At 45.5% G+C, this 23,891-nt stretch overlaps 1 protein-coding gene across 7 annotated transcripts in view; it reads left to right on the forward strand.

Moving 5' to 3' along the window:
- The first annotated feature begins 1,656 nt into the window (after positions 1–1,656).
- SUFU (SUFU negative regulator of hedgehog signaling) overlaps positions 1,657–23,891 on the forward strand; it is a 125,421-nt gene continuing 103,186 nt past the window's right edge. For 2 of the 7 annotated variants that reach the window (XM_045438726.1, XM_045438730.1), the window contains exons 1-2: positions 1,677–2,066; positions 5,428–5,562. In XM_045438726.1, the coding sequence (XP_045294682.1) occupies positions 1,885–2,066; positions 5,428–5,562 (317 nt within the window). In that variant the 5' untranslated portion in view covers positions 1,677–1,884. Of the gene's footprint in view, positions 2,067–5,427; positions 5,563–23,891 lie in introns of all 7 variants that reach the window. The other 5 variants (XM_045438727.1, XM_045438731.1, XM_045438725.1 and 2 more) reach the window with 4 other exon arrangements.

The raw sequence follows: 23,891 nt of genomic DNA on the forward strand, positions 1-23,891 counted from the left end.
TTTCGCATTTATTCCTGGGTAGGTGTAGACTTTGCAACAGGTTAACATTGGTCTGAAGACTGGCATTTGTAACTACAGGTACAGATGATCTTTTGTTCATTAAAACATCGTTCATTTAATAGCTTCAGGAACTGCTTTAATATCTCTATTTTTCATGGAGAATTAGAATTGACATTGAGGAATGAGAAAATGGAGGTGAAGAGAAGTTTTGTGTCACTGCTTTCAAATGACACCAGTGCATTTTTCTCCAGATTAGGCACCCCTCCCCCCTCCCCCCCCCCCCTTCAAATTGCAAGAACCCTTTAGTCAATAGCACTGGTAATCAGGACTTCTTTCTATTCCTTTCTCTTGGAATTCCTTACTGTACACAGGAAAATAATTCTCAACCCGGTGCCTTAGGAACTAAAAATTCTCCCAGAGATGTCTGGCTGGCTCAATCGGTGGGGTATATGACTCTTGATCTGGGGGTTGTAAGTTCCAGCCCCACGGTGGGTGTAGAGATCACTTAAAAAATAAAATCTTTTTAAAACTTCTCCCAGTTACAGGGGCGCCTGGGTGGCGCAGTCGGTTAAGCTTCCGACTTCAGCCAGGTCACGATCTCGCGGTCCGTGAGTTCGAGCCCCGCGTCAGGCTCTGGGCTGATGGCTCAGAGCCTGGAGCCTGTTTCCGATTCTGTGTCTCCCTCTCTCTCTGCCCCTCCCCCGTTCATGCTCTGTCTCTCTCTGTCCCAAAAATAAAAATAAACGTTGAAAAAAAAAAAAACAAAAACCAAAACTTCTCCCAGTTACAGAATGTCAAAGGTAATGGGAAAGAGCAGATCCATAGTAGATAACGAATTTTGGTGTTCCTCAAGGCAATCTGCATACATCTGCATAAAACAGAACAAAGAAGAGATTGTCATCACTAAAAGCATTTATCAAAAAAATTGCCAAGTCTTGGTGCGCCTGGTTAAGCGGTTAAGCGTCTGACTCGATTTTGGCTCAGGTCCTGATCTCACCGTTCCTGAGTTCCAGCCCTGCATAGGACTCCACGCTGTCAGTGGAGATTCTCTTGGGAATCTGCTTGGGATCTTCTCTCTCTCCCTCTGTCTCTCTCTGCCCCTACCCTGCTTACGTGCTCTCTCACCCTCTCTCTCTCTTTCTCTCTCTCAAACTTAAAAAAAAATTACCAAGTCTTTTAAATTGATCCTAGTTTAACTAACTCTTGCCACTTTTAACAGGACTCCAAAATAAGTATTTCAACATAGGACTCCTGAATTTGGCGGTGTTAGTGTCAGTCAGTCAGAATGTCAGAAGGACATTCAAAGACGGTAGGAAACATTCAGATTTATAATCTGATAAAACTAATGCCACACTAAGGAGTGAATGAATCAATCCATTATTGTCAGATTTATGTTTAAATTCTTGTTAGCATCATGTTGGAATAGTGACAAACTCTTCGGCGGCGCACTTCCCACTGCTTTCGTGGGACCCTAGCACCTCAGGATGCCGCAACATCTCCATTTAAACCTGGGTTCCTCCTAACACTAGGGGGAGGCCAAGAGCCTCGGGACGCCCCAACACAAGGAGAAGGAGGCGGGACCTATTGTCAAGTCACGCCTTCCCCACCTGTGACTGGCACAGACACTAGCCAATGGATGCCGGAATAGGGCGCTCCGACGCCCCGCCCTTTTGAGCGCCCCGCGGCCCCCGAGGCACCCTCTGGCCGTCTCTGCGGCGGCGACGGCCTGGGCAGACTGTGCGCGGTGCGCAGGCGCGGAGCCTAGACCTCGCTGCAGCCCCCATCGCCTCGGGGAGTCGCACCCACGGAGTCTGCCTGCTGGCGCGTCAGTGCTCTCCCTTTCGTCCACCCTCCCCGGTCCCCCCAGCGCCCTTACGCGCCCGGATGGCGGAGCTGCGGCCTAGCGGCGCCCCCGGCCCCACCGCGCCCCCGGCCCCTGGCCCTAATGCGCCCCCGGCCTTCGCCTCGCTCTTCCCCCCGGGACTGCACGCCATCTACGGAGAGTGCCGCCGCCTTTACCCTGACCAGCCGAACCCGCTCCAGGTTACCGCTATCGTCAAGTACTGGTATGCTCTGGGCCGCGGGGAGAAGGACAGGGGCGGGATGGGAAGGGTTAGAGCGCCGAGAGCGAAGTCATTTGCTGGGGAGAAGGAGGTGGAGAAGAATGGTTAAAGCACTTAGAAGGAGGGCGTCCTGCTGCGAGGGAAGGAGTTAAGGCTCAAGTTGAGAATGGGGACAAAGGGGTTAACGGAGCCAGTGGGTAGCGAAGGGTTAACGAGGGAGGATGAAGGGTTAACTAGGATTAGGAGAATAGAGTGAGTTGGGGGTGTGTGTAGGGGGGGGCGACAGGAGAGAGGGAACTGTAAACGTGGTGAAAGGAGGGGGCGCCTGTAGGGGGTCATTAGTGGGCGAGGGGAAGCCGGGGGCGGGGGGCGGCTGAAGTGGGCTGGGGGAGGCGAGGCGGGGCCTGGGGAGCATAGGAGAGGGCTTTGGAGGAGTGCGGCTGGCGGAGCTCAGAGGGCTCGAGACTGCACAGGGTAGGGGCGGCTCTGGGAACCCCGGCTCTCCCGTAGGTTAACAGGGGGAGCAAGTTTCGAGAGTTGTGTTGGTGAAGAGAGGAGGAGGAGGTCTCTTTTGATACCTTCCCAGTGAGCTCAGACGTCAGATCGGTGCCGTGCTTTCGCGTTTGAAGTTTCACGGAGCAAGTTTTCTCGATAAACTTTCTGCTTACTCGGCACGGTTCTCTTTCTTCAAGCAGAGCTGCCTCTGGCTCTGCAGCCGCTTTGCTTTAGGACATTGACTGGAACAGAGGCAGGATCCGGGAGAGCCATGGTTTGGGATTGAAGGGGACGACAGTAAAAAATGAAAACCTGGGACGTTGACACGGAGGAAAGAAGTGCAGTTAAGATGTTAAGAGGAGCTTCCTGTCCACAAACTTCAGGATTTAGGCTGTAGTCTCTAAGGGAAGCAGAGAGTAACCCTCAAGTGGCTCTGTTAAGATCAGACCTGTATACCGAAGGGCTGCCCTTGGGGTAGGAGTGGTCCTTTCTTGTTTCCCATTCCTGTTTGCAACCTTCCCTTTCTGCAGCCTCTGGGCAAAACAGGTGTTATAGGGACTCCGACAAAGAGCCTGTCTTCATGGTCTTTCTGGACCAAATTGACTGAGGAATTGGTTGAATCTGTCCAGAACCGCATTCATGCATTGTGTTAGATGATCCCCTTCATTGAGTTCTGAAAGACTGTCTCTTCAGGAAGCAGCTTGGAATGTGGCCAACGGGGCAGGTAGACCCAAAGGGGGAGGTTGATAGAATGGATGTCTTTGCTGGTTACCTCTCCCTTTAGGGCTGAGTCTTCTCCAGGATAACCTCTTAACTTCATCTGGAGGTGGCAGAAACTAGATCGGCTAGGGCTGAGGCCAGTTCCGTGTGTCAGTAGGAGGATGTAAAGAGGCTGACAGCATGGAGTGACCTGGAGTCACTACAGTCCTGCAACTGCCTTGTGGGGTGTAGTTAGGTGTTCAAGGAAGTAAGTTCAAGGAAGAGCATCAAGGGATTCTCTGGGTCTTTGGATAACATCTTTTTCTAAGTGCAAAATGTGATTATTTTCTATATACTCATCTGTTTCCCATCAGGTTTATGAGTAAGAACAGAACACTCTGTGCTTGGGACAAGGTTAATTTTGTCTGACTCTTGGTTATTCCCTGCAGTTATAGTTTTAAGATAAAGCCTCATTACGTGATGCTATATCCTCTGAAAGACTTGGCCAGAAAGAGGGCTGCAGGGGTGTGGCAGATAGAGTATGGAACTGCAGATACCCTTTTCTACTTGTTGCTGGATGGACCTAGGCTGAAGAAGGAGCAAGATTGGGAATTTGCAGCAGGAAACCCAAGCAGATACGGAGGCTGTAGGCACTCCCATCTGTTCTGGGGTTCTGCAACTACCATGTGGTTCTTCTCGGGATAGCTACCCTTTTGTTTCCTCCTTTCCCTAGCAAACTTTTCTGTATCCAACTGGTTGTGGAAATAGTCTCATGATTTGGCCAAATCACAGTTAAGGGAAGACACAGAGATATGTCCCCTTTCCTGATCCACTCAGTTCATATTCTTAGCTATTTGTAGCAACTCTCTTACACGTTCTATAAATAACTCAGCATTTCCTAGCAGAGAATAAGGATTTCTATAAAGGCAAGTAATACCCTGACAAAGGAGGATGAAACCAGACCTACTAGTTTTAAATAGTATTTAAATTGCATGATACTGGCACTCGTGCTGGGATCACATGTAACATGTATTTTATTTGATCATTAGTGTTCCTTCAGCATATGATCCCAATTGCAAAGTGCACTCCATCAATGTCCCAGGGGCAGGCAGAGTTTTTGCAGTCTGTGAAACAGTCAGATGTCCAAGGCAGCTCAAATGCAGAGTGTTTGTGGGCTAAATGCAGACTTCCTTCCGCTGATGGTTCCATTTAGTCTGTTTCTCAAGTCTACCAAGTTTCCCTATTCATTCTGAAGAAACATAGGACTTTTTTTTTTTTTTTTTTTTTTTAAAGAGCACTAATTGCTCTACTAAAGGAATAAAGGAATAAACCCTTATGGAATTAAATCCTCAGAGTGAGATAATGACTGAATCTCTTCCTCAGCTGCTTCTCTGTTGGAATTATGGGGGAAGTTTAATGTGGTCCTCAGAGGCCCCAAATCATTTAATATTCTAGCTCTACCTTTGAGGCAACAGTCTCCTAGGATCATCTTCCAAATGCAGGCACTCACAAGGCTCAGCCTGGCCTGCTGCGGTTCTCTGTGCAGAGCTGGGCTAGCCTAAGTTTGGCCTTTGTCACTTGCATGATAAAAGACCAGCTTTGGTCTGTGGGGTGCAGGCTGGGGTCTAGAAGCATTGGGTTTGTTTAGAACAAACTGTAATTAACATAGGGCACAATATAGTCTTTCAGGAATTAGCTGTCTAAGAGGCAGGAGTGGAGCTGAGCCTCTGCTTCCAGGAACAATGCCCATTGGGGATGCTCAGGATGGTCTTTCAACAGAAGCCAATTGATTGACTAATGCACCTCTTGCTTTGAAGCTTGGCATGTTTACAGGCGCCATGGAAGAGAGATAATCCCTTCCAATCCCGTTTGGGATTGGTAATTTGAAACAGGAGCAATCAAAAGGGACAACCACCCACTCTGTTTTATTTCTAAAAGAGTTCCTGCATATAGGGGACAGGAGAAGGGAGCCTCTTGTGCTTACGGAATCGGGCAGTTTCTAGCTGCCTATCCCTTGGTCTTATCCCAGAGAGGTATGGCCTCCTTTTAGTTATCTTTCATCCCAGGTTCCTCCACGATGGGGTCTTTAGATTTGTAAGGCATAACTGCTTAGCTTCACATTGTCTGCTTTCAGACTCACACTGACTCCCTTGTGTTTTGTGTTTTGCAGGTTGGGCGGCCCAGACCCCTTGGACTATGTTAGCATGTACAGGAACGTGGGGAGCCCTTCTGCCAATATCCCTGAACACTGGCACTACATCAGCTTTGGCCTGAGCGATCTCTATGGTGACAGCAGAGTCCATGAGTGAGTGTGTGACACCCGCCCACCCTCCACCTGTCTGTTTCTTAGCCTTGAGCCTTCTTTCTGGGGTTTCCCTCAGCAGGGGTGATAATGTCATAGTTCTGTGAAGTTGGCATTTTTCAGGTGGAACCTCTGGGTTTCTGCCCTCTGCTTATATCTGCATATGCCAGAGTGATCCATGTCAGCACCCGAGCTCTGCTCATCTGGTGTGGGACAGTGTTGATGATGAGCAAGTGTTCCAAAACCATCAGATTTTTCTAAGCTTGCTTTGGTGTTTGAGCCCAGAGGACAGTCAGCATAGCTATGACCCAGAATTTGAGTTGATGCTTTTAGGTCTACTTGTTTTATTCCCTCTAGCTTATTATGAAGAATTTTAAACATAAAGCAAAGTTGAAAGAATTTTATAGTGAACACACAAATACCCACCACCTAGATTCTGCAATTAACATTTTACCTACTTGCTTTATTATGAATATATCCATCTCTATCCTTCTGTTGATCTTATTTACTCCTTGTCTACTTCCTTTTAACCTGCGGTTGTCTGTACTCAGATTATCTATAGTACATTTTTTATTCTAGTCTAGTCTAGTCCCATTTTCTGCCCTGTACATTTCTGCCCTGTACATTTCTGTACACACCTGCCTCCCCCACTTCCCTCTATAACCACTGAATTTAAACAATTTTTAATATTAAGTTAAACATCAATTTAGTGTTAAGTCCGCTAAAAAAATAAGTTACATTAACAATAATGAAAGCTAACATTTATTAAGTATTGATGATGAGCCAGGTATTCTTCTCTTCACTTTGTATATATAAACTAATTTTATTTTCAACACAGTCATGTAATACTGGTAGATGCTCATATATGCCCCATTTTATGGATCAAGAAACTGAGACACAAAGAGAATCTATAACTTGCTTAAGGTCACGCAGCTTAGAAGTGGTGGAGCAGGATTCTAATGCAGGCATTTTGGCTCCAGAGTTCATACTCTTTTATTAAAAAAAAATTTTTTTTTCTTAAGTTTATTTCGAGGGAGAGAGCGCACAAGCAGGGAAGGGGCAGAGAGGAGAGACAGAATCCCAAACAGGCTCTGTGCCATCAGCTCAGAGCCTAATATGGGGCTTGAACCCATGAACCATGAGATCATGACCTGAGCCGAGATCACGAGTCGGATGCCTAACCGACTGTGCCACCCCGGCACCCATCCAGAGTTCGTATTCTTAATGACTATGCTCTTCCATTTCTTAAACAATTATATCATGTACTCCAGTAAGTTACTGTCTATAATTGAAACAAATTTTTTTTTGTTTCCATCTACACTTTTTCATGGGAGGGATTCTTTTCTTCAATTCAAATGTTTTCTTGGGCACCTGGATGGCTCATCAGCTAAGCATCTGACTTTGGCTCAGGTCATGATCTCACGGTTCATGAGTTGAGCCCCGCATCTGGTGAGCACAAGCCCTGCTTTTCTGCTTCGGGCAAGCTTGAGCCCCACTTTCGGTGAGCCCTGCTTCTCTCTCCTTCTCTCTCTCTTTGCCCCTCATTGGTTTCTCTCTTCTTCCCTCTCTCACTGTCCCTCGCTCACTTGCGCCCTCTCTCTCAAAACAAACAAACAAATGTTTTCCTTCTCTTCCCCCTTGTTAGCATGGTTAATCAAGAGCTGATTCTATTTCTATTATCATAGCCTCTCCTGTTTTTTTGTTTCTTGTCCCCTTTTGCCTCCTACACTATCATTTTGGTATCTTGGTGATGACTACTTAGCATGTGTAGGTTGAAAGACTAGCAGGGTTCTTCCTGCCCTGCCTCAGCATAAGAGGCTGGGTCTGGAGATGATCATGGTATCATGATGAAGAAGATGATAATAATCTTTTTTCTTTTTTTTTTTTTTTTTTGCTTTTTGTAGTTCTTACTAGCTTCTTTATCATTGCATCAAATACTTTACAATCTTACCAGGTTCTTTTGTTATCTCCGTTTTATAGATGAGAAAACGGAGTCACTTAGGGGTAAATGAATTGTCTAAAATAAAAGAACTAGGATTCACTTGAGCTGTCTTGAGTCCAAAGTCTGAGCTCTTAACCACTGGGCTACTTTACCTCTCTGATCACAGGTCCAATCCAACTTCCTCTTCTCTCTTGTTAAGCTGGGGCCGCAGGCCTCATCTCCTTACTGATCACATGTCGAGAGCAATGCCTGGGCCTGCCTTTACAGCCTTCCAAACAGATCCATTGCAATGTCAGCAGAAGGCTTTGGGAACAGTGAATTAATCTTGCCTGAATGGGGACCCTGCATTACAGTATTAATAATGGAGATAAAATAGCAAACAGATGTGGGGAGTAAAGGCACTATGCTGGACTTTAATGTATATTTTTAATAAGAACCTGCAGAGTGCAGTGAGCCTGTACCTTTTTGTTGACAGATTTATTCCAGTCAAAGGAATATCATTTCCTATTTGGGTTAAAGCTTCTTACACTCTATCTGCTTATCGGGTATGGGTCCAAGGCCTAAAGTGACAAGAAGAACATAATTGAGAGGGCTCCATATTTCACAGGGGGCAACCTCTGAATTTTAAAGACTGCTTTCCTTACTGTTTTTTCATGTTTGAAAGTACTCCTTTATATGTGTACAATTTCTGTCTGATAAAACACTTTGATATTTGTATGTCATTTATGACAATAGTGAGATCTCCATTTGGGCTGTATCTCACCACTGGAATCTAGTGTTTTCTGATATTATGTCCTACATCTAGAAGGACATGGAAGGAGTGTTCTTGGATATTTACCCAGTTCTGGTCTATGTTACAGAAGTCAAAAGTACCTTTGTAATTGGCCTTGTGCTGGTGTGACTGGTCTCTTCTCGATCCTGGTAAGTTTCTTAAAGAAAAGTTTGCTTTTCCAAACATTTCATGTGGCAAGGCCTCTTTGAAACAAATTTAAAAATTCTTATTTAATTTAGTGTTTGAAGTTGAGGTTAGAAAGGTGAGTGTTCTATCATCCAGTTTAAATGCTAAGAAATGTTGGGGCGCCTGGGTGGCGCAGTCGGTTAAGCGTCCGACTTCAGCCAGGTCACGATCTCGCGGTCCGTGAGTTCGAGCCCCGCGTCGGGCTCTGGGCTGATGGCTCAGAGCCTGGAGCCTGTTTCCGATTCTGTGTCTCCCTCTCTCTCTGCCCCTCCCCCGTTCATGCTCTGTCTCTCTCTGTCCCAAAAATAAATAAACGTTGAAAAAAAAAAATTTTAAATGCTAAGAAATGTTGAATTGGAATTATGGCAAATGAGTCTCTGGTAATGCTCTTCTCCCACTGTCTTTTCTCTTTCCATTCAGTGAAAAAAGGGCCGAAGCATTGGTTCATTTATTCAGCATACATTCGTCAAGCAGCTATTTTGTACCAGATGCAGAACATCCTAATAGGTGTCTGAGGGATAAAATGCCAAGACGTAATTCCTATCTTAAGGAGGTCATGTTCTAGAAGGGAGATGAATATAAAGAGAGGCTTATAGTACTGGGTAATAAATGCTGTAATCCATGGCTGAAGAACATGACCTGGGAGCAGAGTAGAGGGCGTGACTTTTGGTCAAGCTGCTGGATTGGAAGAAGCTCCCGGGAGGAGGTGAAGTTTGAGAGGCACCTGCAAGCTGCAGGCCAGTAGGAACGGCACAGGGGGAATCTGCAGCCTGACACTCCAGGGTGCCAGCACTCACTGTCAGGATTGAGGGGACTTTAAAAATCTTCTGGCCCAGTGTTTCCCAAACTTCTAGTGCTGCCTTCATGATTTTTGCCATGTAGTAAGATCATCTATTCTATGTTCTCTTTAACCCCCCTTTTGGAGTGCCTGGCTGGTTCAGTGGGAGGAACGTGATATTCTTGATGTCGTAGTCATAGGTTCAAGCCCCACGTTGGGCATAGAGCTCACTAAAAATCAACAAACTAACTAACTGACTCTCCCCTTTTAAAAACTATTATAAATATATTTTTAAAAGTTTAATATATATTAAATATATATTTAAAAGTTCAGTCATGGGGCGCCTGGGTGGCTCGGTCGGTTAAGCATCCGACGTCAGCTCAGGTCATGATCTCGTGGTCCGTGAGTTCAAGCCCCGCATCGGGCTCTGTGCTGACAGCTCAGAGGCTGGAGCCTGTTTCGGATTCTGTGTCTCCCTCTCTCTCTGACCCTCCCCCATTCATGCTCTGTCTCTCTCTGTCTCAAAAATAAATAAACGTTAAAAAAAATTTTTTTTAAATAAATAAATAAATAAAAGTTCAGTCACTACCATGTATGGAAACCAGTATCACTTGCCATAATTTAAAGGTAACTATAGAAATAAATGCAGTGATAACAAAGCAATATTATTAAATTCTGATTTAGTACTGTGGCCTGTCACAGAAGATTCTAAATCTGAGGCCAGCTTTCTTTTTTTTTTTTAAGTTTTTTTTAATGTTTATTTATTTTTGAGAGAGAGATTGACAGAGTGTGAGCAAGGGAGGGGCAGAGAGAGAGGGAGAGACAGAATCTGAAGCAGGCTTCAGACTCTGAGCTGTCAGCGCAGAGCCTGATGCGGGGCTTAAACTCACAAACTGCGAGATCGTGACCTGAGCCGAAGTCGGATGCTCAACCGACTGAGCCACCCAGGTGCCCCGGCCAGCATTCTCTTTGTTTAAGAGATAAGCAAGTATGAGAGAGGTATTAAAAAGATACACTAACACCAAATAAAGCCTGGCCCTGGACATGATTAGAAAAATTGAAAGTGAATTGTAAAGGGAACTTAAAAAAAACAATGATTCAGTACTATTATTATTATTTTTTAAATTATTTTAATGTTTATTTATTTTTGAGAGAGAGAGACAGACAGAGCGCAAGCAAGGGAGGGCAGGGAGAGAGGGAGACACAGAATTCAAAGCAGGCTTCAGGCTCTGAGCTGTCAGCACAGAGTCTGATGCGGGGCTTGAACTCACGAACTGTGAGATCATGACCTGCGCCAAAGTCAGACGCTTAACCAACTGAGCCACCAGGTGCCCCTGATTCACTGCTATTATTGTCACAGACAAATAGGAAACACTGATCTAGTCCATGTCCCTTAATTGTAAGTGGAGGAAAGTACAGCAGGCTGCTAAAGACCATACAGCAACCAAAGGAGAGTGGCAGGGTCTCCAGTGTCCCCACTCTCCTAAGCTCTCTTTCATGAGTGGGAAGAAAAGAGCGCATGGATATTGTTTGTTTTTAACCTAATAACGTAAGCAAACTTTTTTTTTTTTTTTAGCTTTTACTATATTCCAGGTTAGTGCTAAATTCTTTTTATAAAGTTATCCCTTTATGTAATCCCTATAGTAATTCTATGACACAAGGAGTTCGTATTACATCTTGCTTATAGATACAGACATTTAGGCTTAGTGAACTTACTGCATTGGTGGTAAATTAGAAGCCATGTCTAGTGATCCCGCAGCTTGTATTCTGAACCACTATGTTGTATTGCCTTTGTGTTTTATCTTATTTTATTTATTTATTTATTTATTTTTAAATATTTATTTAAAAAATATTTATTTATTTTTGGGAGAGCACAAGCGGGGGAGGGGCAGAGAGAGGGGGATAGGGGATCCCAAGCGGGCTCCATGGCGACAGGCTGACATTAGCGAGCCCAAAGTAGGGCTCGAACCCACAAACTGTGAGATCATGACCTGAGCCAAAGTTGGATGCTCAACTGACTGAGCTACCCAGGCGTCCCTGTCTTTCCATTTTAATGAGTTACTGGCATTTATTAAATGCCTACAGCGTGCCTCCTCCCATTAAGATCTTCCCTTCTCACAGCTTATCGAGGATAGGGACAAGCAGAAGTCCAGGGGTCCCTTGCATTTCTTCTTGCTCCTAGCAGGCTTGCTTTGGGAGCAGGAGGGGACCCCCACCCTGGTAGCCCTAAAAGGAGTGAAGAGCAAGCTGGTTGCATGAGCCCTGAGATGGCCAGGTTCTTTCCCTCTTCACATTCACCAAAGGAAACAGGACAAGAGAGCACTTGTTTGAATTAAAAGGCTCTTAAGAGACTCTTTCTGAAGTTGGAGAGATGGAACAAGTTCCAGCTCCGGGCAGCCACGGGCAAGAATGGAGTGCTTTTCTAGGAACCCTAAAGGCTCCCCTCAGCTGACTTTAGCGGCCGGGATTGTCGTGTTGCTCTTCCCCTGGGCTGGGGAGGTGTGAGCGTCAGCTGCCAAGTGCTTGTTGGAAGCTTCCAGCTCTGGCCCTTCCCTTTGTGGCCGGCAGCTGTGTACCGGAACGTGAAGATTTGCAGGGCTGTGGAAGAGGTGGCTTCAGCACCACTCTCTGTGGGGATTTCTAGCTGCCCTGGTGCTTCCAGCAGCCCTCGCTGGACCCAAACGACAGGCGGCCTAACCAGGGTGCAAGAGGCTGGCCAGTTGCACAGTGTATTTGTGATCTCAGGCCGATTTCCCTGGTGGGATTCCACTGAGCAGGTCATCTGCTGTACATGTTGGCTGGTTCCAAAGACAGCCTCTGTGTGGTGTTGGCCCACAGGCTGGCTGCTCCACAGGCTAGAGCCTCACCTCTACCGCCCATGGTCGATCTGGGCCCTGCCCCACAAACGCTGGCTTCTTGGTGGGTATGTCTGGAGTTTGGAGTTGTTCTTGCTCCCCTTGAGGCTGGAACCGCTGTTGCCCGGCTTTCTGTGGCTGCCCCTGCTGGGTTGGTAGAGGACCTCCTTTTCCCTTCAGGTTCCCTTCAGGTTGGGCTCTGTACCGAATGAGTTATTTATTAAAATACTGGATACAGATTAACTTTTCCACTTGTTGTTTTGTGTGGCCTTGGTCCCCTGCAGTTGGGAAATGCTAATTTTCCCTCCTTAAAGCTGGGTTTGCAGGAACTTTTTAATGTGTCATTTCATCCCCTGGGGTTTCCAGTGGAAATCCTGCCTTTGCCATAACACACCTGTCCTGGGAGCGTGGTCCGTCCTCTGGTCAGGCCTTTGCTTTCTTCCCAGAGCTCTCGAGAAACTGACAACCGGAATCCCTTCTGTAAGCCACCCACAGATGGCAGGCCCTGGCCCTCCTCCTGGCTGGCACAGCAGGCTGAGGAAGTGCTCTGCAGGCTCATGGCAGGGCAGGCCTCCCTGAAGCTTTGGTCCCCTCAGCCTTTCATCCCAGAGGCATTAAGTTTTGGGAGGATCATGTGAAATGGTGGTGCTCTCTGCTAAGGGCAGAAGGTCTGGACTACCTAGAGAAAGTGGGGTGCCATTGGTCCTTGCCCAGAGAGTAACGGCCAGCAGCAGGGCTAGAATTCTTGAAGCTGAAACCACCACTTTGGGTTGGATTTCAGGGCCCAGATCTCCGAGTTTTGAAATGTTGAGAATTCTGTTTCTTTTGTAACCTCAGGAAGACCTAAGGAAGTGTGGGGCTCCCAGCAGATCTGTGTGGGTATGTGGCCTGAAAAAGCATTTCATTTGCCTTGTGGATCATCTCTTCCTTCATGGGGTAAGGATTCCAGATATTTCAGTTCAGACAGTTGAGACAATTTGGATAGCGGACAGTTGGGAAGAGGTTCCTTGAGCTGGCCCAGTCAAACTCACTTTAAAAAGCTTGAGCAGCCTGATTATCAGGAGTGACTGCCACTCACAGCGACACTGGGCTGGTCAGCACTGGAAGATTTCCTTCTCTTTCCACAGAGAGAAACAAAGACTTGGAAGCCTTTATGGGTTTTACATGATTGGATCTCTCAGTCCCAGGAATCTTCCCTGTTCAGCCTGCCCTCCTAGTCTCCCATCTTCCACACATGAGGCTTTTTCCATATAGATTGCTGGTCCTTGCACCAGCCGTGTTCCGGGTCTCAGTTTGCCACCGTTTGCCTTGCCCAGAATTCTGACTCAGAGCTCATGACTCTGGACTTTAATCTTTGATTCCTCAATTCATTCTTCCATCCTGCCTCTGAGGTATCCCACTCAGCTACCTTTTCTATTTCAGTAGTGTAGTTCTGACGTCGGGTCCCAAGGTATGTGTGCAATGTGACCTTGTCCTCTCTGACCCGAGCTCCACAGGCATGGTCTCCTCGCGCGGCATGTACCTTTGTAGCTCGCCGCCCTGCTTGCCGAGCTTTCTGACACAGAGCCTGGAGCTGCACAGCACACCTCCCCGGCAAAACTATCTCGAGGGTCCGGTACAGACAGAACATTTGGGAAGGTGATGTGTTTGGAGAGGGGTGGGGGGACAATGAGAAGTTACACCTACCTTCTGTCCTCAAAACACCCAACATCTGCTTGATAAAAGGGGCCGAGACCCTGGGAAAGAAGAAGACAATGAGGTTTGGGGCTGGGAGCAGTGTTTTTGGCTTTGCCTGATTTCTGTGGCTTTGAGGCTGCCTCCCCTCACCCTGTGAACTTCAGCGCTTTGAGAAACTCAACATATGTAATAATAATTGTAAGCACTTTAGTTCTCGCTATGTGCAAGGCACTGTTCTAATTTCTTTCTCTCAGCAGCTCTGTGGGATAGGAATTGATACCTTTTTTGTAAGGAAACCGAGGCACAGAAATGTTAAGGAACTTGTGCACCCAGCCAGTGAATGCTGGAGCTGGGCCGTAAACCCAGGCAGTCTGGCTCCAGCAGGCCTCACCTGTCCCTTCCTCTACTTGCACAGGGGCAGAGTGGGGGGCAGCTGTTACAGTTGTGCACCTAAGTTCAAAAGTATCTTGGCTTAATGGAGTGTGAATAGTTAAGCAGGAAGTGCTTTGTAACAGAAATGTTGAACTGGACGTTGAAGCAACTTTGTAGAGAAGAAAGAGTCCTGCTGGGTAATGGCAAGAGGGTAAAACTAGAGGGTAGGTGACAGGATCCTGTGTCATCTCTCCAGTCAGGGCCTCTGCTGCCTTAGTGTAGTCATTTTTAGTAAGTTGCCAGGAAAAGTCTGCAACTCTTAAAAGCACAAAGGTGATGCTTCCAGCTTGGGTGTCAAGTTCACATGGTCATGCTTCTTCAGTGGCCAGGGATGTGCCCAGCATTCCATCAGCCCGGAGTGTGTCCTGACCAGGATGTGTGGGGTCTCTGATCATTCTCTCTGGGGAGGGAGGGCGTGTGGAAATGAGGAACACTTCAAAGTTGGGAGTGCCTACACCGTCTGGCTGGGGCGTCTGCAGTGCTAATCTGGGAAGGATATTTTTTCTGATATAAAGGTGTCTTTTCACCCTGGAGAGGATATTTTTTTTCCTCTGTCCTTATATTAATGCAAATTAGTGTATTACTTTAAAAAACACTTTAATTTCTGTAATTAATTAATTATCTTATTGTGGTAAAATGTATATAACATAGAATTTACCATTTTAGCCATTTTAAAAATTTTATTAAAAAAAAACTTTAGGGGCATCTAGGTGGCTCGGTGGGTTGAGTGTTCAACTTCGGCTCATGTCCTGATCTCATGGTTTGTGGGACTGAACCTCGCTGACAGCACAGAGCCTGCTTGGGATTCTCTTTCTCCCTCTCTCTCTGCCCCCTGCCCAAAATAAACATTCAAAAAATTTTGTTTAATTATTTTTAAAAATCTTAACTCCAGTATAGTTAACATACAGAGTTATATTAGTTTCAGGTGTACAACAACATAGTGATTCAATAATTTTGTACATTACTCAGTGCTCATCATGATAAATATACTCTTAATCTCCTTTACCTACTTCACTCATTCCCCCTCCCTCCCCCCACCTCCCCTCTAGTAACCATCAGTTTGTTCTCTATAGTTAAGAGTCTGTTTTTTGGTCTCTCTTTTTCTTTGTTCATTTGTTTTGTTTCTTAATTTCCATCTATGAATGAAATGTAATGTTTTTTTTTAATCAATGGACTTTATATTCTAGAGCAGCTTTAGGCTTAACAGAAAATTGAACAATGGGACAAAGAGTTCCCATACACACCTTTACTTTACTTTGTTTGTAGTTTCCCCTGTTATTAACATCATGCATTAGTGCAATACATTTGTTATAATTGATGAACCAATACTGATACATTATTTTTAACTGATGTCCACAGTTTACATTAGGGTTCACTCTTTGTGTTATACAGTTTTATAAGTTTTTTTAAAATATTTTTTTAATGTTTATTTATTCTTGAGACACACACACACACACACACACACACACACATACACACACGGAGTGTGAGTGGGGGGAGGGACAGAGAGAGAGAGGGAGACACAGAATGTGAAGTAGGCTCCAGGCTCTGAGCTGTCAGCACAGAGCCCGACGCAGGGCTCGAAATCACCAGCGGTGAGATCATGACCTGAGCCAAAGTCGGACGCTTAACTGACTGGGCCACCCAGGTGCCCCCAGGTTTGTAAGTTTTGACAAATACATGTCCTGACAAATACCATTACAGTATCATGCAGAATAGTTTCACTGCCCTAAAAATGTGCTGTTTTTTGCCTATTCATCCCTCCCTCCCTCTCCCCAAGCCTCTGGTGACTACTAATTATTTTGCCGTGTTGCCTTTTCCAAAATGTCACATAGTTGGAATCATACAAAACATAGCCTTTTCAGACTGACTTTTTTTTTTTTTACAAGCAATATGCATTTAAGGTTCCTTGAAGTCTTTTTGTGGCTTGCTCATTTCCTTTTATCACTGAATAGTGTTTCATTGTGTGTGTATGTACTACAATTTATTTATTATTGAAGGAAATCTTGATTGTTTCCAGTTTTTGGCAATTTTGAATAAAGCTGCCATAAGCATTTATATGCAGGTTTTTGTGTGGACATGTTTTCAACTCATTTGAGTAAAGTTGCTGGATCATATGGTAAGACTGTATTTAATTTTGTAAGAAACAGCAAAACTGTCTTCCAACGTGGCTGTACCATTTTGCATCCCTACCAGCAGCGAAATTAGTTCCTCTTATTCTGTGTGCCCACCAGCATTTGGTATTGTCAGTGTTTTGGATTTTAGCCATTCTAATCGGGGTGGATTGGTATCTCGTTGTATTAGTTTGCAATTCCCCGATGACATATGATGTTGAACATCTTTCCATCTGCTTATCTGCCATCTGTATCTCTGCTTTGGTGACTTGGTTTCTGTTCCTAACGTCCTCCCACTCCCCACTTCACCCCCAAACACACAAACCCTTTTTCTCACATTATGGGTTCAGACAGTGGGGCTAATCATGTTTTTGGCATGTTTGCCCTTTGGTCACTTCTCAAGCTATTAAGTAAGTTAGTTCCCCTGAGTAGATGCTGAGTCCACATCAGAATTCCTCCGTCTCTATTGGTACTAACTGGGGCTAGCTCGTGAATTCTGTACCTTTTCCCCGATCATGGCGTCTTCCATAAAATCTGTAGCTGGTACTGGGACCCATAGTCTCAAGACCAAGGTTCAAGATTGATTGTGCCTTCCAGTACAGATGATAGAAGGACTTGTGAGCAAACTTTCCACTCTAGGTCCTGGTGAGTTTCTTCTTGCTTCAGATGAGAAATTAATACAGCAGGCTCCTTGAGGTCCCAGCCAGACCTCAAACTCTCCGTCTTAATTGAACCAGCATTGAGAAGACTTTCCAAAATCCCAAAACTTTCCTGGCCTGTACCTCTCTTGTTCCATCCATCATTGTTGTTACTTTTTAGTTATAAGTTTGCTTTTTTCACTCATAAAGACAGTTGAACCATTTTACCCAAAATGTTGGAAATTAGAGAAGGGAGGAAAAAAAAGTATTCCTAATCCCCTCACCTTTTGTCTGTGGTCCTATATCTATCTTCATGGTGATTTCCATAAGTAATTCGTGAGGAGTGTTTCTGTCCCAGGTGTGTGTAGGGCTTCTGTCTTTTTCGAGTCCCCTCAGTTTGGGAGTTAACGTCTTTCAGAGCTTCCCCACTGCATGGCTAATGCTCTTTTCGAAATTCAATCAGCCCACAGCTGCTAGGGTTTCCAAATTCTGAAAACAGCACATTTGTTTGGGAAGATGGTTCCTACCCATTGTCATGTTGCATTAACTACATTCTCCTCGTTCTCGGCCCCCTGCTTTAGCTGATTGACTTCTCACAGGTATAAAGAGCAGTTTCCATAGTAAATGTGCTGTGCTGGCTACCCACCTCTCAGTTAATACCTAGTCCCTTAAATACAAATCACCATGCTTGGTGGTGGTAGCCCTGAGGATGTGTGTTGTTCCAGCTGTTGTTTTCCCTTTAGAAACGTGATCGGTGATTAGATCTGGTGATCACCATCACCCGGAAATGGACACCATGAGTCTCCTTATTTCTCCCTTTCTTGGGTGTGTGGATACAGAAGACTGAGATGGTTTACAGAGTGCCCCAGGCTCCTCGTACCCAATGTGCACAGAAGTTTCATAGGTATAAGCACAAGTATAAGCACAAAGGATGAGATCCTTTTCAGGTAATTGCCTGAAATAAATGGGCTATCATTCAGGGCTTGTGAGGCTTTCTGCCAGACACAGGAATCAAATAATTGAACAATAGTAGATCTCTCCTGTCACTGGGTCTCCCATTGATAGGTGGGGACACTTGATTCCCATTCAGCATTAATCACTGGCCTGTTTGGAGGCCAGCCATTCATTTGGTACAGAGATAGTCACTGCTTGGGCAATTCTGGGCATGAGGTATATATTAATGGCAGCATACTCTTTGTCTGGTCTTCACAGAGGCTCCAGTCTTTTTGGCTGAAGAGTCCTTGAACTGGAAAACATTATGGGCAGGTGGGCCTGATACAGCCTCGGAGCCTTAGGTCATCACACGGAACCTCCTTGCCTCCTTTTCTGCAGTCCCTGCCTTGAAGCCTGGTGGAAGGCTCTTCTCAAGCAGGAGTCCTGAGACTCAGAAACATGGCAAGGCCTGTGTTTGGCGCTAGACCAGTTGCCCATTTGTTGGGGAGAAAGTGGGTTAATAGCAACTTCTGAGAGGGACGTGTTCCACTGGACTCCAGGCTCTATATTAGTGTGTTAGTAAAAGATAGTGGCCTTCAAAGCTCCCTTTCCTTCCTACTCCCTTCCATGTTACTCAGGCTTCTTGAGGCTCCGGTCATAGAACCGGCTTTGCCACAAGAAGGCCAGTCAAGGAGATGCTTTTGTTTTTCCAGGGCTGACCGCCCTGTGATGCCTGGGGGCACTTGGAACCCTGCCTCTGACCACCGGTTTCCCTTACTCTGATCTCAGGCCTTTCAACATGAGGTCAGGAGCTCAGGAGCCATGCCTGTGGGGAGGGGTAACTACTAGAGAATGGGGCCTGGCCCAGGCTCTCCATCTGATCCCAGGGGGTCAAGCCAGCTGGCTGCACTTTCTGCTTGTGATGGATTTGACTCCTAAATGCTTCTGAAAAGCTGGTTGGTTAGAGGAGAAAGTGTAGCGAAAACTGACAGCCAGCGATGCTGTGGCTTGCCCTAACCCCTTCTCCTTTCTGCTCTAGCTTTTCCAATATATCAGGTTGCAGGCATCCTGGATTCTTGCCCTCCTGGAGCCAGTCTGACAATTTTTCATTCCCGTGGCCAGGGTTTTGTGCAGAGAAAAGGCCCAGAAGGAAGGCAGTAGCTGCATGTGGAGCCTTTGGGTTTGGAGCTTTGAAGGAACATTGCTGATATGGATCCCTTAGTTCTGTGCTAGCTCTGTGGCTGAGGGCAGTTGTCCACAGCATCTGACTCATATCACTCCCCTGCTCAGAACCATCCATTGGCTTCCCACTGGTAACTTTGGGGTTTCTCTGGCTGTCGAGAAAGCATTCTCACATTGGAGGTGAAGAATTCTCTCGGTTCAGCATCAAGCCTGAGCATTTAGCTCTTTCGGGAGGATTCCTTCAGTCTGGACCCTTATTCCCCTAAGAGGGGAGATAATCCAAGTGTACAGCATTTTCATAGAGTCAGAGCGTTCCTTTGAGAGGAGGGGTGTGATTTTGGTAAAAATGTCTGAACTTTGCTTTATCGGGGTGGTGGAGTACCTCCAGCATCTAGCACAATGCTTGGGACACGATAAACCTTTAATTGATTTCTGTACCTGTTTAGTGCACATTATCTCAATGTGTGGTGCTCTGTGACAATGCCGAGAGTACCATGGGAGTAAGAAGGCAATGTTTCTGTGCTCATGGATCTTACATTCTTATAGGAAAAACATGTAAAAGGTTTATATAGGTTTAGATAATGCAGGTGCTGTGTTGAAAATACAGCAGGGGTGATGTGCTAGGGAGCACCTGAGTGGAAGTAGGAGCTGAGGTGGGTGGAGAGGGTATGTTTAGTAGGGAACCAGTGTTGGTTTCCCTGAAGATCTAACATTTGAACTCAATGACAAAGTGGTAACCAGGGCTGTCACATTATTCAAGTCCACGGGCACCATTCATATTATTCTGTGCACTTGGTGCTCCTTGGAGTTGTACAATGCTCTGGTCATTCTACCATGTGAAAATTGTAGGCAGTGAAAATAGCTAGAGCAAAGACTCTGAGGCAGGAGGGACCTTGAGGTGTTTAAGGAACTAAAACAAACAAACAAACAAATAAAAAACCCCACAAAAAAACAAAAAAAACCACCCGCCAGTATGTCTGGGACTTGGTAAGAGAGAAGGACAATGGAGCATGATGAGGCTGGAGAGTTTGAAGGCAATGTAAAGAATGTGACATTCAACAAATTATCTGTCGACTCGAGGGAAGTCAAGGGATGATGTGATGAGGGGAAGCAGGAGTATGGTTTTAGGAAACTTTTCCAGTAGTGTGGGACCTCAGCACCAGTAGGAAAGCATGGGAACAGAGTCGAGTGATGTGTTTTATTTCCCTAAAAAGGAAACAGCAGCAAAAGTGGCTCAAAGGAAATGCCACTAAGTCATTTTGATAGTGACTGAGAGGAAGGCTCATTGCTTTTTTAATACTGTCTTATCTTGCTTGTTGTTGAATGTCTCAGCCTTATTATCTCTTTGGATGGCAATGGGAATATGATTACCATTTAGCATTTGCTCAGCTGTGACATAATGTACCCATGTACAGAGCTCAAAAAGTACAATCCTTGCCCTTGGGGAACTGAGATGCTGAAAAGATTTGTTTCTTCCCATTATCCTCTTTCAGATGTCTTGATCTTCTGGGGTGGCTGGCTTCCCAGGGTCCTGGAGGATAGTGGGTGGACAAAGGCCCTTGGGCAGAATGCTCTGGCCCTTGGGTCTGTAAGAAGCCCCGAGCTGTACACATGTATGCAGTGGCATCTTGCTTACCATATCAGACTGGTATTGCCACCGTTGGCCTAGCCTGTCTCCCCACACCCCCCCCCCCACACCCCGTCCTTCTCCTCCTTCTTTTTTGTTTATTTATTTAAGCAACCTCTACACTCAACGTGGGTCTCAAACTCATGACCCGGAGATCAAGAGCTGCATGCTCTATCGACTGAACCAGCTAGGTGCCCCATCATTTCTTATTTTTAAAAAATGTTTATTGATTTACTTTGAGCAAGAGAGAGAGAGAGAATGAGTGAGCAGGGAGGGGCAGAGAGGGCAAGAGAATCCCAAGCAGGCTCCATGTTCAGCTTGGAGCCCAACTCGGGGCTTGATCTCATGAATCATGAGGTCATGACCTGAACCGAAGTCAAGAGTTGGAGGCTCAACCAACTGAGCCACCCAGGCGCCCCCCCTTATCTATTCTTCTTATTATTTTTTTTAATGTTTATTTTTGAGAGAGACAGAGACAGAATGTGAGTGGGTTGGGACAGAGAGAGAGGGAGACACAGAATCTGAAACAGGCTCCAGGCTCTGAGCTGTCAGCACAGAGCCCGACGTGGGGCTCGAACTCACGAGCTGCGAGATCATGACCTGAGCTGAAGTCGGATGCTTAACCGACTGAGCCACCCAGGCGCCCCAATCTATTCTTATTTTTAAAAAGGTTTTGTATAGATGTTGTTTAAGCCAAAGTCAAGAGTGGGAGCTATTGTAATGATGCCAAGAAACCCAAGCACTAGGCTCTTCATTGGCCCAGAATTCTTATACAGCACCAGCTGGCTTGGAGAGCAACCTTTTGGTTTCTTGCTGGTAGTTGGGAGTAGAGGGGAGAATGTATAGTAGGTCTCCACTAAGTGAGGCTGAACTGTGAGCTTCACCACCTTGCAGAAAAGGTGCTGCTCTTGGCTTGGTGTTTTTCCTTTTTAAAAATTATTTTGTTTTATTCAAAAATCTTTCCTGGGGCACTGGGGTCGCTCAGTCGGTTGAGTGTCTGATATTTTGCTTTGGCTCAGGTCATAATATCACGGTTCGTGGGATTGAGCCCCACATCGGGCTCTGTGCTGAGTGTGGAGCCTGCTTAGGATTCTCTCTTTCCTGCTCTCTCTGCCCCTCCCCTGCATATGACTGCTTTCAATCTCTCTCTCTCAAAATAAGTAAATAAACATAAAATTTTTTCCAGTTTAATGGGGATATAGTTGACATACAGCAACTGTGTAAGTTTAGAGTGTATAGCATAATGACTTCACTTACATATTTTATGAAATGATTATCACAGTAAGTTTATTTAACATCCATTATCTTATATGGATAAAAAAAGAAAGAAAAGAAAGAAAGAAAGAGAAAGAAAGAAAGAAATGTATATGTGTTTGTGTGTGTATGCATGTGATAAGATCTCATAGGATTTATTCTCTTGGTGACTTTCACATCGGGGCGTCTGGCTGGCTCAGTCGGTTAGAGCATGTGACTGTTTTTGTTTTTTTTATTTTTTTAATGTTTATTTATTTTTGAGAGAGAGAGAGAGACAAGGGGAAGGGGAAGAGAGAGAGGGAGCCACAGAATCTGAAGCAGGCTCCAGGCTTCGAGCTGTCAGCACAGAGCCCAATGCGGGGCCTCGACCCGTGAACCATGAGATCATGATCTGAGCTAAAGTCAGATGCTTAACCAACTGAGCCAACCAGGCGTCCCAAGAGCATGTGATTCTTTTTATTTTCTTTATTTTTAATATAATTTATTGTCAAAATTGGCTTCTGTACTACACCCAGTAAGAGCATGTGATTCTTGATCTCGGTGTCATGAGTTCAAGCCCCATGTTGGAGCTAAGCATGACGCTTACTTTAAAAAATTAAAAAAAATTTTTTAATGTTTATTTATTTTGAGAGAGAGAGAGAGAGAGAGAGAGAGGCAGAGTGTGAACAGGAGAGGAAGAGAGGGAGACACTGAATCCAAAACGGGCTCCAGGCTCTGAGCTATCAGCACAGAAGCCGACGCGGGGCTTGAACCCATGAGCCATGAGATCATGACCTGAGCCGAAGTTGGACGCTCAACTGACTGGGCCACCCCGGCTCCCCCTCCCCCCCCGCCCAAATTTTTTAAATATACCATATAGCAGTGCTAACTACAGACATCATGTTGTATATTACATCCCTGGGACTTACCTTGTAACTGGAAGTTTGTACCTTTTGACTGCCTGGTGTTTTTCTTAGACTCAGTGTCTCAGTCTGGGGAAGCTCTTTGTTCACTGAAAGCCTGGGATAGAGTTAAATGCCCTAAGTGTTGAGAGCCAGGTGAACTCGGCTGGTTTCTCAGCTGAATCAGTCCTGTGAGCTACTGTTTTTAAACTTGAGGAATGCTTTGGGAATGTGGTCCTTGGCTCCCAGCAAGGGATCTCAGGAAACATCTACTTGAGTGAGGCAAATGCATTCCATGAATCTGGTTGGGTGCCGTGTAGTGGAAAGAGCATCTACTACTCAGAGTTAAAACTCTGAGACCGCTGCCCTGCCCCGTGGCCTCATCAGACTCCCAGCTCAGTGTGAGAATGCAGTCTTGGCGGGTGTTATTTTGCCCTTCCCTCCCTCCTTCCTTCCTTCCTTCCTTCCTTCCTTCCTTCCTTCCTTCCTTCTTTCCCTCCTCCTTCTACCCTTCTCCCTTCCTCCCTTTCTTTTCTTATGATTATACAAAATTACTATAATATAGCTGGAAGTTTTTAAAAAAATCTTAGCTATGTCAAAATATTACCATAAAACATATTTCAAAAGAAGTGTACAAAGTTTCACTACCCAGTATTTGTGTAAGTCACCAAACACGATTTTAGAACAGCTAATGAAGTATCTGTAAATGTGAATTGTTCAAAAATAAAAATGTCACCTTTGCAAATGTTTAGGTCCAAGTTGAGCAAAGCTGGACGACACGGGCAGCCCTTGAAGGATGCAGCTGATTAAACTCCAGAGCCTAGAAGTTGGGAACCTAGAGTCATCTGCTGACGTTTTAAGGGAGAAATGATATGCAGAGACTGCTTCTAGTGAGCACTAAACAAAGGAAGGATGAATACTAGCTTCTCTGGGAGGCGGGGGGCCCTGGCTAGGTGCTGGACACTGGACCATCCCATTTTAAGCCTCCTAACTGCCCTTTGAAGCAAGTATCCTTATCCCAGTTTAATAGCTCAGGAAATGGGGGCATGTGGAACTTAACT

This window comes from Leopardus geoffroyi, chromosome D2 (assembly GCF_018350155.1).
Source record: "Leopardus geoffroyi isolate Oge1 chromosome D2, O.geoffroyi_Oge1_pat1.0, whole genome shotgun sequence".
Lineage (NCBI taxonomy): Eukaryota > Metazoa > Chordata > Mammalia > Carnivora > Felidae > Leopardus > Leopardus geoffroyi.